General features: G+C 46.1%; 1 protein-coding gene across 5 annotated transcripts in view; it reads right to left on the minus strand.

The window, feature by feature from the left end:
• Positions 1–14,123, minus strand: part of SRGAP2 (SLIT-ROBO Rho GTPase activating protein 2) — a 102,877-nt gene that overhangs the window by 51,371 nt on the left and 37,383 nt on the right. For all 5 annotated transcript variants that reach the window (XM_088066955.1, XM_014258167.2, XM_014258168.2 and 2 more), the window contains 2 exons: positions 11,612–11,774; positions 165–227 (listed from right to left, as the gene is read on the minus strand). In XM_088066955.1, the coding sequence (XP_087923081.1) occupies positions 165–227; positions 11,612–11,774 (226 nt within the window). The remainder of the gene's footprint in view (positions 1–164; positions 228–11,611; positions 11,775–14,123) is intronic.

Below are 14,123 nucleotides of genomic sequence, written 5' to 3' on the forward strand. Positions count from 1 at the left end.
TGAGCCAACACTTAGAGAGCTGAAACAACAGCAGGACAGAGGGGGAAAAATGGGATTTATGGAGCTTTATAGCAGGGAGTGCAGCCTTTTCTCAGCCTTGGTGGGAGAAGTCAAACACTTCTCCCTTCTGCCTGAGGAGATGCCAAGAAATCAGTTTGATTTACCGTGTAGAGTTCATTCAAGACCTTCATCAAGTCCTCCTGGAGCTGCAGTCCCACTTCCTTGCTCTGCAACAGAACAGAGAAATGAAAGTTAATTGAGGAAGATGCTGCAGAGGCAGAGGAAGCGAGCACGGGGCATCCACAAATAATTCAGGCTTAATTAAGCACCACCGTTTGTGCTGGCAAATCCAATCAGTGCCCAGCCCAGAGGCACTCAGGGTCACGTTGTACCAGGAGTATAAATAAACTGAAATCCCAGATGGGCACAGCCAGAAAAGCTCTATGGAACACAGATGGAAATTTCCAGAAAATGTGAAATTTTTCAATTCTCCGGCCTGAAAACATAGAATTTTTCCCATTTGAATAGGATGAAGCAAGACTGAGGGTACAGGACAGGTTTGGTGTGGAAGCTGAAGAAAAGCAGGGTAAGGAAATCACCACAATAACAATAACTTAATTCAGTTTATAGATTTTACTCATTCACTGCCCGCTAAGGCAGCACTTGTGTGTTCCAACCCTCATGTTACCAGTGTTTAATATCAACTGGGGCAAGCAAATTTGATAAATTCAAGATTATTTATGCCTACAACATTCAGGAAAAGAAACAGATAAAGAGGCAGTGCAGCCAAACCCACGCTTAAACCAACATTTCTGCCCAGGAAGTCAAGATAGTGCTAAGCCATGAGGAAAAAACCCAATAACACACTGATAAATTGAAAAGCCAGAAGAGAAAGATTATCTGATTTGAATTTAAATTATTCTTTTCCCCATAGTGTCCAGTTCAGCAGCGCTTGGAGTGTGCTTCTGAGATGAAAAAATTGCTTTATTAGATGAAAAAATTGCTTTATTAGAGCACATTTTTGTATTATTTTGGGGTGTTGTGGCTCAGACCAGCCTGGAATTGCTCTGTTGGCAGCACAGTGGGATTCACAAGTATCCAATGCCAAATCCATTGGATTCTCCACATGTTCCAATCCCATATTCCTCACCCAGCTGCCCGAGGAACAAAGAGCACCCAACACAAACGCTGACAAAGGAAAGGAGCCTCTAATTTAGAGAAAAGCACAGAGCTGCTGATTCCCAACCTCCAAGGGAGTTTGGAGGAACAAACCTACGGGATTTCCACTTCTGGCAGCCGGGGCTGCTGCTCGCCCTGCAGTGATCCGGGGTTTTCTGGCTGCCTTTTCCTCCACGTGTTGATGATTAATGGAAGTGACTGCCTGGCTCTGTCACTGAACTTTTCCCTGTTCCCTTTTCCAGTGCTGCTGGAACCTCCTGGCCCCATCCTCTGCCTCTCACCCCTTTTTGCTCGTTTCTTGCACTAAAAAATTGCTCGTTTTCCGCACAGACTGCTGAAGCATCAATTATACTGCAGAGATTAAAATGAGTATTTTAATGCAGATTTCGGGTTGAAAGGGGTAAAAGAAGATGCCAAATTGTCAAAACACGAAACTCTCTGTGCTTCCAAATGAGCTCTTGAGAAAGGAGCTGCTGGATTGCTGGACTGGAAAAAAACTCCTTCCATTAAGATGAAGGTAAGACAGATCACAGGGGACATCAGAACAAGAGCTGTGCAATGAGCACTGTTAATGTAAAACTGTTCCCTGCACTGATTCCACCCTAAAAAAAAATGTCTAAGAGAAAAAAAGCTGACCCTGATAAATGAAAATACATTGGAGGAAGCTGAAGGGTTTGCTGGGGAAAGTCAGAGGAAAATGGATCGGACGTTAGGAAAAAGTTATTGCTGGAGTGCAGTGGAGGGAGGTGGAGGTGATGCCCAAGGAGAATTCCCCTGAATTCCCACAGAATTCCAAGTGCAGATTAAAGGCTGCTGATCCCACTGCCATACAGGCACGAGAGATTCCAGCATGGTGCCAGAAAGTGCCACGGAATGACGAATAAAATCCATGCCAAGGAAAGACAACAACAGTCCTGGCAGCTGTCAATGTCTCCATATCAATTGCTATTGCAGCAGCAAATTCGGCATTGTTCTGTATTTTCTCTATTACTCTGTGTTTTGCAAAGGCAGAACGATTCATTTTGTAAACAAGGCAATAAATGAAAGATATCCTGATCAACTTTACTGGGATCTCCTCCTGGCTGTACCTGCAACCACATCTACCTGCACCTCCCTTAACGTGAGGAAGGGCTTGTGCAACTAAATCTTAATTAATTGGCTGCACTAATGAGCTGGGTGTGTGGGGTGGAGGTGTCCCCACAAACTGTGTGCCCTGATCTGATCAGGTTAAACCTTTCTCCTGTAGATGTGGGAGATGATCTGCTCGGAGGAGCATCTCTGGGGCACAGCAGGAGCTCCCTGCACAGCTCAGGGTGCAGCTCCTCACCTGTGCTGGGCCCTGAGAGGTCACAACAGAGCTCCCACCAGGTGGGAAGAGACCTTTGGAGACCATCGAGTCCAACCCAACACCTCAACTAAACCACGGTACCCAGTGCCACATCCAACCTTTTTATTTTTTAAACACATCCAGGGGTGGTGACAACACCACCTCCCCGGGCAGACCATTCCAGAACTTCATCACCCTTTCTGTAAAAAACCTTTTCCTAATATCCAACCTGTATTTCCCTTGGTGCAGCTCAAGGCTGTGTGCTCTGCTCTGTCAGTGCTGCCTGGAGAAGGAAACCAACCCCACCTGCCCACAGCCACCTTTCAGGGAGCTGTAGAGGGTGATAAGGTCACCTCTGAGTCTCTTTTTCTTCAGGCTGAACATCCCCAGCTCCCACAGCCGTTCCTCACAGGGCTCGTGTTCTAAATCCATCACCAGCTTTGTTGCCTCCTCTGGACAAGGAAGAGGAGGAGGAGGAGGAAGGCTTCCCATCCTCTGCCATCCACAGAGGTGCTGAACACCCCTTCCCTTCCTCTGCCATCCAGGGAGGTGCTGAACACCCCTTCCCTTCCTCTGCCATCCACAGAGGTGCTGAACACCCCTTCCCTTCCTCTGCCATCCAGGGAGGTGCTGAACACCCCTTCCCTTCCTCTGCCATCCACAGAGGTGCTGAACACCCCTTCCCTTCCTCTGCAAACCAGAGGTGCTGAACACCCCTTCCCTTCCTCTGCAAACCAGAGGTGCTGAACACCCCTTCCCTTCCTCTGCCATCCACAGAGGTGCTGAACACCCCTTCCCTTCCTCTGCCATCCAGGGAGGTGCTGAACACCCCTTCCCTTCCTCTGCCATCCAGAGATGCTGAACACCCCTTCCCTTCCTCTGCCATCCAGGGAGGTGCTGAACACCCCTTCCCATCCTCTGCCATCCAGAGATGCTGAACACCCCTTCCCATCCTCTGCAAACCAGAGGTGCTGAACACCCCTTCCCATCCTCTGCCATCCACAGAGGTGCTGAACACCCCTTCCCTTCCTCTGCCATCCACAGAGGTGCTGAACACCCCTTCCCATCCTCTGCAAACCAGAGGTGCTGAACACCCCTTCCCTTCCTCTGCCATCCACGGAGGTGCTGAACACCCCTTCCCATCCTCTGCCATCCAGGGAGGTGCTGAACACCCCTTCCCTTCCTCTGCCATCCAGGAAAGCAGCAGCAGCAGCAGCAGCCAGGGAAGTCCCAGCAGGATGTGGCAGGAATGCCAGGCTGTGGATGCAGGTTTTCCCCAGCCCAGGAGGCTGCTGTGAGCACACACACACTCCTTTGTTACTCCAGGGTGTATCTGCACCATGTGCAGGGCTGGAGGTTCTGCCACCCCTGGCTGGAACATAAATTCCCAGCACGGGCTGTGCCAGCTCCTCAACAGCCTCTTTGTTCCAGCCCTCCTCCCCTCCACCTCCCCTCTAATTTAATCAAGATGTTTTTGGGATCTACTGCGGGGCTCGCCGGGTTCCGCATTCCACCCAACATTAACGACTTCAGCTTCCAAATATTTGGGGGGGGATAATAAAGAGGAGAGCTCAGGAATGCCGTCAACATTTTCTGCCCTGCATCTCCAGCCCCAGCAAGGTCCTCCCAAAGCCCGACAGAAGGATGGGATGGCTTCAAAACCAACATTCCCTGGAGTTGCTGAGGTGCTTTCCCCAAAAACAGCCAGCAAGGGCTCAAGCCACGGCAGGGGGAATGTGTAACACACCAAGATAAGAGATTTTTATCTAATTTGCTGCCTCAAATTATGTCAGAGGATGACAGCTGGAGCCCAAATCTGCTGATGCTGGAACAGCTCTGGAACAGTATCTCTGCATCTTTTTAGAAGTAACAATTAAATATGCCTAGGTGGGGAATAAACATTAAATATTCCCATATTTTTTGACTCACCAGTGGAGTGATTCCAGGAGGGGAGCAGGGATGTAGCACAACTCTGCAGCTCAATGAGAGTTTTACTCGTGGCATTTGCACTTTTACAAATTCCCACCGTGATGGGAAAATATTTTTTACAGATGCCCAGCATTTTAACCATTACACTTCTGGCTTTTCCATGTGTGGGGTGCTTTAAGATTTGTCATATTCTGGTACCAGAGCAGCAGGAGCCTCAGTGCAGCTGTAAAGTAGGTCATGACAGACCCCTTCAGAGAATTAATAATTCTTCTTCCTTGATTACTGCAAGGCTTTTAACCAACTCATTGTGGATTTTCCATTTCACATCAAACACCCTGCAGTGTACCAGGAGATAAACTGGGGGGTTTTCCCACCATCAAAGGGGCTAAACAGGAGAATTTTGGTTGGTTTTCTTGATTCCAAATGGGGGTTTCTCCCCATAAATATCCTCAAATGAGTGGATACAGCAGGGAAAAGTCCCTTCCCCAGCAGCCCAGGGAAAACCAGAGCAGAAAATGTGTTTTAAACCCAGCAGGGCAGGCAGATGCTGAGCTGGTACCTGGCTCAGCTCGGAGACACAGCCTGTCCCGAGGCCCCTCTGCCCACAGAATAAATCTGCTTTTCTGTCCATTAACATTTGCCAGTCACTTCACAATTTCCTCATGTAAAAATCTGCCAAACTGAAAATAATCAGTTTGTTCAGACACCGCTCAAAGTGAGGCTTCCACAGTCCGCTCTTTCAAAAAAGGTAATTTTCTCTTTTTTTTTTTTTTTTTTTCTTTCAATTTGAACAAGATTATCAGGCTGCTGCTAGGAAAATTTCAAAGAGACAACACAGAAAGAGTGATTAAAGAGACCAAATTAAAGAAACTGCTGCTCAAAGGTCTATACATGTATAAATAATCCCAAGGGATCCCACTCAAAAGATACGTCTGGAGGCAAGAAAACCTGATAACCATGCAAGAAACAGGAAGGTTGCACCATGCAGAGAAATGAAGGGTCACAATAAACAGAGAGGGTGACAGGGGGATAGAGAGAAAAAGGGAAATCAAAGCAGGAATCAACACAAATAGAAGAGTATTTTTTTGGGAAAAAATACACATATAAACATAAAAAAAGAGGAGGTGACAGGGGGATAGAGAGAAAAGGGGAAATCAAAGCAAGAATCAGCTCTAACAGAAGAATCTTTGGGGTTAAAAAACCCATATATAAATATAAAAACATACATAGATATAGAAATGTAGAAAAAGGGAAATCAAAGCAGGAATCAACACAAATAGAAGAGTATTTTCTGGGGAAAAATACACATATAAATATAAAAAAAGAGAGGATGACAGGGGGATAGAGAGAAAAGGGGAAATCAAAGCAGGAATCAGCTCAAACAGAAGAATATTTGGGGTTAAAAAACCCATATATAAATATAAAAACATACATAGATATAGAAATGTAGAAAAAGGGAAATCAACTCAAACAGAAGAGTATTTTTGGGGGAAAAATACACATATAAATATAAAAAAAGAAAAGAGAGGGTGACAGGGGGATAGAGAGAAAAGGGGAAATCAAAGCAAGAATCAGCTCTAACAGAAGAATCTTTGGGGTTAAAAAACCCATATATAAATATAAAAACATACATAGATATAGAAATGTAGAAAAAGGGAAATCAAAGCAGGAATCAGCTCAAACAGAAGAATATTTGGGGGAAAAAATACACATATAAATGTAAAAAAAGAGAGGATGACAGGGGGATAGAGAGAAAAGGGGAAATCAAAGCAGGAATCAGCTCAAACAAGAATCTTTGGGGTTAAAAAACCCATATATAAATATAAAAACATACATAGATATAGAAATGTAGAAAAAGGGAAATCAAAGCAGGAATCAACTCAAACAGAAGAGTATTTTTTGGGGAAAAATGCACATATAAATATAAAAAAAGAGAGGATGACAGGGGGATAGAGAGAAAAGGGGAAATCAAAGCAGGAATCAGCTCAAACAGAAGAATCTTTGGGGTTAAAAAACCCATATATAAATATAAAAACATACATAGATATAGAAATGTAGAAAAAGAGGAATCAACTCAAACAGAAGAGTATTTTGGGGGGAAAAATACACATATAAATATAAAAAAAGAAAAGAGAGGGTGACAGGGGGATAGAGAGAAAAGGGGAAATCAAAGCAGGAATCAGCTCAAACAGAAGAATCTTTGGGGTTAAAAAACCCATATATAAATATAAAAACATACATAGATCTAGAAATATAAATAAATAAAGGGGCTGTGCTGAAGGAGGACAAGCAGGAGAAATCAAAGGGAGATGAAGGAATGAAAAGGAGCAGACATCAAAGCAGGATGATCTTCCAGGAGAGGGAGAGGTGACTGGAATAGCAACGCTGGTGGCACCAGGGCTGGGAACCAAAGCCAGCCCTAAATCATTAACTCTGCCCAAACAAGAAAACATCACCTCCTCCCCAAGGTGGAACTATTTGTTACTAGGACAATTCCCACTCCCCCCTCCCGTTTTATTTGCTGGAAATGTGGTTATTTCACCATTTATCTTCCACAGAATTGCACTGACACCGTCCCTGGGGGCAGACAAATCCCAGATTCCCACTGACAGCTCCAGGATTCATCTTCAGCACTGTAAGAGCAGCCAGTCCCTGATCAGCAGCATCTCCCACCCACACCTGAAAGTGTTTTCTCAGGAGAAACCAAAACAAGGGCACGGAAAAGTACAGTGCTCCAAGAATTCCTGCACCTCAGCTGAGAGTTTCCAAGCCAAAGCCACATTTGGGGCACTCAGCTCAGACATGGGAAGGCTCTGCAGGAAAAGGGACCCAGGGAAGTAAACAAAGCCCAGAGGCAGGGGAAAAGGGGCTGACACACGATGTTCATCCAGCAGCACGCCAGGGCTGGCTCTGGCAGCAAACACAGCTGCTCTTATCAGCACAGATAGCTTTGATGTGGCTGGCAGGCCCCCATCCATCCCTCCATCCATCCCTCCGTCCATCCCTCCGTCCATCCCTCCGTCCATCCCTCCGTCCCATCCATCCATCATCCATCCATCATCCATCCATCATCCATCCATCCATCATCCATCCATCATCCATCCATCCATCATCCATCCATCCATCATCCATCCATCCATCATCCATCCATCCATCATCCATCCATCATCCATCCATCATCCATCCATCCATCATCCATCCATCCATCCATCATCCATCCATCCATCATCCATCCATCCATCATCCATCCATCATCCATCCATCATCCATCCATCCATCATCCATCCATCCATCATCCATCATCCATCCATCATCCATCCATCATCCATCCATCCATCATCCATCCATCATCCATCCATCATCCATCCATCCATCCATCCATCATCCATCCATCCATCCATCCATCCATCATCCATCCATCATCCATCCATCCATCATCCATCCATCCATCATCCATCCATCCATCATCCATCCATCATCCATCCATCATCCATCCATCCATCATCCATCCATCCATCATCCATCCATCCATCATCCATCCATCATCCATCCATCATCCATCCATCCATCATCCATCCATCCATCATCCATCCATCATCCATCCATCATCCATCCATCCATCATCCATCCATCATCCATCCATCATCCATCCATCCATCCATCATCCATCCATCATCCATCCATCCATCATCCATCACCCATCCATCCATCCATCATCCATCCATCCATCCATCATCCATCCATCATCCATCCATCCATCCATCATCCATCCATCCGTCATCCATCCATCCGTCATCCATCCATCCATCATCCATCCATCATCCATCCATCATCCATCCATCATCCATCCATCCATCCATGGATTCCATCCATCATCCATCATCCATCCATCCATCATCCAGCATCCATCCATCATCCATCATCCATCCATCCATCATCTATCATCCATCCATCATCCATCATCCATCATCCATCCATCATCCATCCATCATCCATCCATCATCTATCATCCATCCATCATCCATCCATCATCCATCCATCCATCCCGCAGCCCTGGGGTGGGATCAGGGACAGGACCTGGATCTCCTCGTCCCAGCACCAGACACAGCCACAGACCAGGATTTCCAGGGTGTTTGGAACCCAAGAACTGCCAACACCAACCCTCTGAAAGCCTGTGTGCAGCCCTGCTGGGGGCTGGAATTCACTCATTTCAAAGTGACAGGAACACAGCCATGCTCCACCATCAGCCTTGCCCCTTGCAGGGTCCGAGATTCTCACCCTGAGCATTCTCCACCCCAGCCTGAAGAGACAGAACCCACACTGCCACAGCTGCTGGCGATCCTCTGGATGCAGAAGGAGCTGTCCCCCCACCTCAGGCTGTCTGCCTTGCCCTCCTCACTGCCACAAGGACCAAATTCAATCACAGAACCACCAGGGAAGAAACCTTCAAGAGCATCAAACCCAGCCCCAACACCTCAAATAAACCACGGCACCCAGTGCCACATCCAATCCTTCTTTAACCACATCCAGGGATGCTGACTCCGCCACCTCCCCAGGCAGAACATTCCAGTTCTTTATCACCCTTTCAGCAAAAAACCCCCACATTTTCCTAATATCCAACCTGTATTTCCCCTGGTGCAGCTCAAGGCTGTGTGCTCTGGTGTGTCAGTGCTGCCTGGAAACAGCTCAGCCCCCACCTGAGCACAGGCACCTTTCCTTGCCAGCACAGCCCTTATCACAGACAGCCAGATCACAGCTGCACTCTGCCCTCTGAAAAGCTCTCCACACACTCACAGATGCAGCAGCTCAAGAGCTCAGCGACAAAAGGGACCTCAAGCACCTCCTTTTCTTTCCCTGCCCACCTCACCTGCTCCATCCCAGCACGACACATAACGCCGATTTGAGAAAAACGGCCCAAGGAAAGGATTTTATGCCTCAGGATCTGCTTTGGGGTGCCCCCAGTGGATGAGGATTTCGGTGTCACCATCCTCTCTGCACATTTCATGGCGTTATTTGCAACCTGAATATTTCCCAAATTTAAGATTCCCCACCAACACCTACAGCAAGGCAGCCTGGCTTTGCCAGCAACTTGTCCCTGTTTTTATCCCAGGAAAAGGTAAAAAAGATGGAAAAGGTTCCATTTGCTTCAAGTTCAGAGATAATCTGACATCTTCTGTGCTGCTTTGGGGATATTTTACAAATGCGCCACTGAGGGGGGGGTTTATAAATGGGTATTTATAAATGGGTAACATTTCTTTAAATCCACTGCAAAGCTGATTTGCAATGTTTTAATCACACACCTCATCTGTTTTCTAGCCTGCAGTACCTTCTGTACTGATTCAAGCTGCTTCTTGCAGCTCAGGAAGGGAAGAGACTCAAGTGAAAAAGCACAACCAGGTCCACGTCAGCCAAATTTCCCTATTTATCAGCTGGTACCAGATAACAGAGGATGCAATTTTTGGTTTTAACCACCCAGCACAAGTGGAGTTGTAATCAAACACCTGATTTGGCCTTCAGCCAAGCTGGTATTCCTGGCAAACAGCCAAACAAGTAGTTGGGATTTAGCAACAAGTGCCTTTTGTTTGCACAAATTTACGTGGAGTTTGAGCTTGGCCTGTGAGAAACAAAGCAGAGATGGTATTTTGATTTTTGATTTTGCTGTTGATTGGTTATTTGTTTGTTTTTATTCTAGTCCTGCCACCCAAAATAAAATATAAACATGAGTTTGCCCTCCTTTATAAGGGGCTGGAGATAAAGTTGCCATTTCCAGCCAAACTGGGATAATATCAATTTCCAAGTAATGCTTTGCCAAGGCATTTTCCAGGCCACCTTGCTCCAGCACAGCCCTTGTTGAAATTCAACAGGGAGATTACTCCTCCTTTGGAGGGATTAGAGGAATTGAAGAGTAAGTGCCATTCAATAATCCCGTGTAAGTATCTAATCAACCATAATGTAATTACCAGAAAGTTTTAAAAGGTCAAAAAGGCCTCAGTGTGACGTTACTTAAAAAGGAGAAGATTCCTCCTCTGCTCAGGCAATAACTTCAAAAAGAGAAGTCTAAGAGAAACAGAAAGCAAAAATGGAATATATTTTTAATTTTCCGTTAAAGAGAAACAGAATGCAAAAGTGGAATATATTTTTAATTTTCCATTAAAAACTGAGGGCAGGAGAGAGGGAACAGCAGAGATTTTGTTCTCCCAGAGAAATAATCCCCACAAAACCTTGCTGGAACAGGGCACAGGCACCCTGCTCCCCAGGTAACACACAACAAGATGCTGCTCCTTCAAGTGCATCTTGAACATGAAATATTGCGCATGAAAATTCACAATATCAAGCATTGTTCATTCTCCAACAGCCTAAATAAACTGCTTTTCATAGGGTTTTTTTTTTTACACTTAAAGCAATAGACAGAAATGAAGAATATCTGAACAATCCCTCCCTTCTCCAGGCCTTGCAAGAGCAGAAAGAACTCCCCCAGCTCAGGACAGGTTGCAGGGGGTGGGAGAAGGGGGCAGAGAAATAAATGGCTTTTCAAAGTGAAGATTTGCAATGATTCCACCAGGTGAAGCAGCAGATGTTGCAGCCATTGACAAATCTCTGCAGGGACCAGGCATCACCCCTGAACAGCACTTTCAAAGCCTCCAGATCATGTTCATTTAACTGCAAGAACAGAATCCTAATAGGAAAACCCTCCCACACTGTCCCACCTTCCTTCCCAGGTGGAAATCAAGGGGACAAGGCAAACAAAAGAGACTTCAGCTGCATTTTCTCCTTTTCCCAGATAAGGACAATACATCCTTTTATTACCTAGCATAGCAGGAATTCTCCCTAATTTTTCTTTTACTTCTGCATGGCAGATAAAATTCTGTCTTTAAAGTGTTGTTCTTGACTCATGTTCAGAGCTGAAGAACTGGAAGGTTTCTGCTTATTTAATTAAATTTTCAACATCCATACAAAACCGTGGAGCAGACTAAGAGGAGAAGAAACACAAGCCTTAATTTAGACCAACAAATCTCAACTGGCCACACTGGGGAAAATAACTGTAGAAATCAAAGGCAAGCCAAGCACAAAGAGGAAAAAAAAAAATCCCCCAATAAATGGCTGTACCACGAGTAATGGCTGGAATGGTGTTTGAGAAGAAGCAAAGGGAAGTTCTGTGCTGGAGCACTCAGTTACCTTCTTGAAGAGGCGTCCTGAGTCCTCGCTGACCTGGACAAAGCGTGGGATGATGTTGTTGAGATAAATGTCACTGAGGGTGGTGTGGTCCCTGCTCTCCCTCTTCACCTGGTTGAGCAGCAGGTTCCAGCAGTTCACTGGCGACAGCACGTTCTGATCCTTCCTGCAAGGACACAAAACAGGAACAACTGGACAGGATTCCACCACCATTCTGGAGCTGTAAATGCAGCTGTGGGGTGGGTGGGATGCTGAGGAGAAGACAGAAAATACACCCTCAGCTCCCTTTCCCTACATTCCCACGAGCTTTTGTCATGCAACAAACGGATCCTGCAAACGCAAGCTGCACTGTGCCAAGCACAGGCTTTAATTTTTCCCTTTGAATCCAGGATTTTGTGCATAAATCAGAGCCTGAGGGAGGGAGGGCGATGGCTCCAGTGTCTGACAGAAGGTTTCGCAGTCCTGTCTCGAGAATTTGGGTCTTAACCACAATAAAAAAAGATTTCAAGCACCCAGTGAACCAAACAGCATCTGCATAGGAAACAAAACACTGTCTCCTGTGGAAAGCTCATTATGTGAAGGCTTCTCTATCTGTCCCCAGCCACAGACAGCAGCACTCCTAAAAGCAGCTTGATTTTCTCATCTTTGAACTTTCCCCACCTTCCTTCAGATCCAGGTGGAGCCTTAATGACAGCATTTACTTCTCTGCAGCTCTGTTTACCATTCATTTACAGCACAATAATATTTATCTAGAAAAGAGTAAAACCTGTGGTGCAAAGCCCCTGGAGTACAAGACTCTATCAGATATCTTTCCTCCTAAAAGAAATGCAGTTTAATTTCCACTGGAAAGGGAATATTTTGCACTTGAAAGGACAACAATCTCTGCTGCAAAGAAACATTGGGAAAACGGGAAAACCGAGCCAGGGCAGAGTTTCATTAGCCTTGTCATGACACCAGCAGCTGGATTTGTGCTGCAATAGGGATAATTTTAGATAAAGAGTTTCAGAACAGCTGATCTTGACGATTTTTTTTTTTTAATATTTTTTTTTTCCTTTAACAAAAAATAAATTGGAAAGCTCAGGGCTGATCCAGACTGCTTCACCCACTGACTCCATCTCTGCCCTCTGAAGCTGGCAGAGCTACAAATGAAAATTACCCAGCTACAATGACGAGTTTGAGAATGAAACACAGGAACAAAAAACCCTCAGACTCTCCACCAAAACCCTGCCTGAAAACCCCTCAGAGCCCCATTCCTGCTCCATCACCAGCAGGAGCTGTGGCTGCAGGAGCCCACGGGCAGGATTTTCCATGGAGGAAAGGGGAGCTGCAGGAGTTAAACACACCAACCCCAGCTGTCCCAGCCACAGCAGCCCTGGCTATTCCAAGGCAGCAAATAGCAGGAATACCAGGAAAGGCTGGCCAGGGAAGTGGCTGGTGGCTGCTGGCGCCACACCGGTTGTTGACACACGCGCTGTGGTTCCACATGAAAGGCCATCCTGCAGGAGAAAATCACCCCAAAGCCCACACACTCCCAGGATTGTCACCTTTGGGATGCTCAAGCCACACACAGCCAGGTTCTCATTTGAAATTCCTTTAATTTCTTGCTGTCTCTTGGTTTCAGTAACCCCTTCAGTGCCTTGCTGGAACGGGCTCTGGCTTTTGTACAGATGCGGTGGCAGGGAAGGGAGGCAAAACATCTCCTTAATTATTTGCTAGTGACGATTTTCCCAGCAAAAAACAGATATTCAAGGCAGAAATTGAACAGAAAAGGAAAGAGTTGCTTCAAACCTCCCAGGCATCCTTTAAAACTCCACACACATTAAGTTTTAAAGCACCTCTGGAACTGCAGCTTCTCCTTGGGCGCAGTTTTCCCAACAGGGAGCAGGAGTTCTACGACTGCTCACAATAAAACCTCTTCAATCCTCAGCACAGCAGATGGCAGGGAGCAAACTGTGATTGCCATTAACCATTTTAACCATTTCAACCCTCGGAGGAGCTGCCAAAGGCACTCTGCTCCCATGTCACCACAGAGGAAGATGGAAAAGGGAAATGTCAACAGGGCCTGGTGGGTAGAACCATCCCAAACTCCATCCCCACACATTCTGCAGGGTGACAGAGTCCCCGTTCACCCTGGAGAGGTAAAACCGATGAAATCAACCCAAAAACTTGAGGATGTGAATATAAACTTTCCCAAAGTGCTGGTGCCTTCACGCTGACAACTTTTTGACTCAAACTTCTCCCCAGAGCAGGGGGAGGAGGAGGAAGAAGATGCCAAGATGCAGATTTACTCCAAGCACTGTTTCTCCCAGTGTAAAGATGGTGTATGATAGTGAGTGAGGAGAGTTTATTTAGGTTAGCCTAAATTACAGCAGATCCCAGCACTGGGGGCTGGTTGGCAGCAGGAAGAGGAAGGTTTTTAGGGAACCACAAATGATGAAGCCCTGTGGTTTCTCGGGTCTCATCTTGATCAGGTCCTGTGCAACTTCCACTTCAAAGGTTTCAGCTGGGTCTCCAA

Source organism: Pseudopodoces humilis, chromosome 26 (genome assembly GCF_049639895.1).
Source record: "Pseudopodoces humilis isolate 2021_Gansu_Grassland_sample_001 chromosome 26, ASM4963989v1, whole genome shotgun sequence".
NCBI classification, from domain to species: domain Eukaryota; kingdom Metazoa; phylum Chordata; class Aves; order Passeriformes; family Paridae; genus Pseudopodoces; species Pseudopodoces humilis.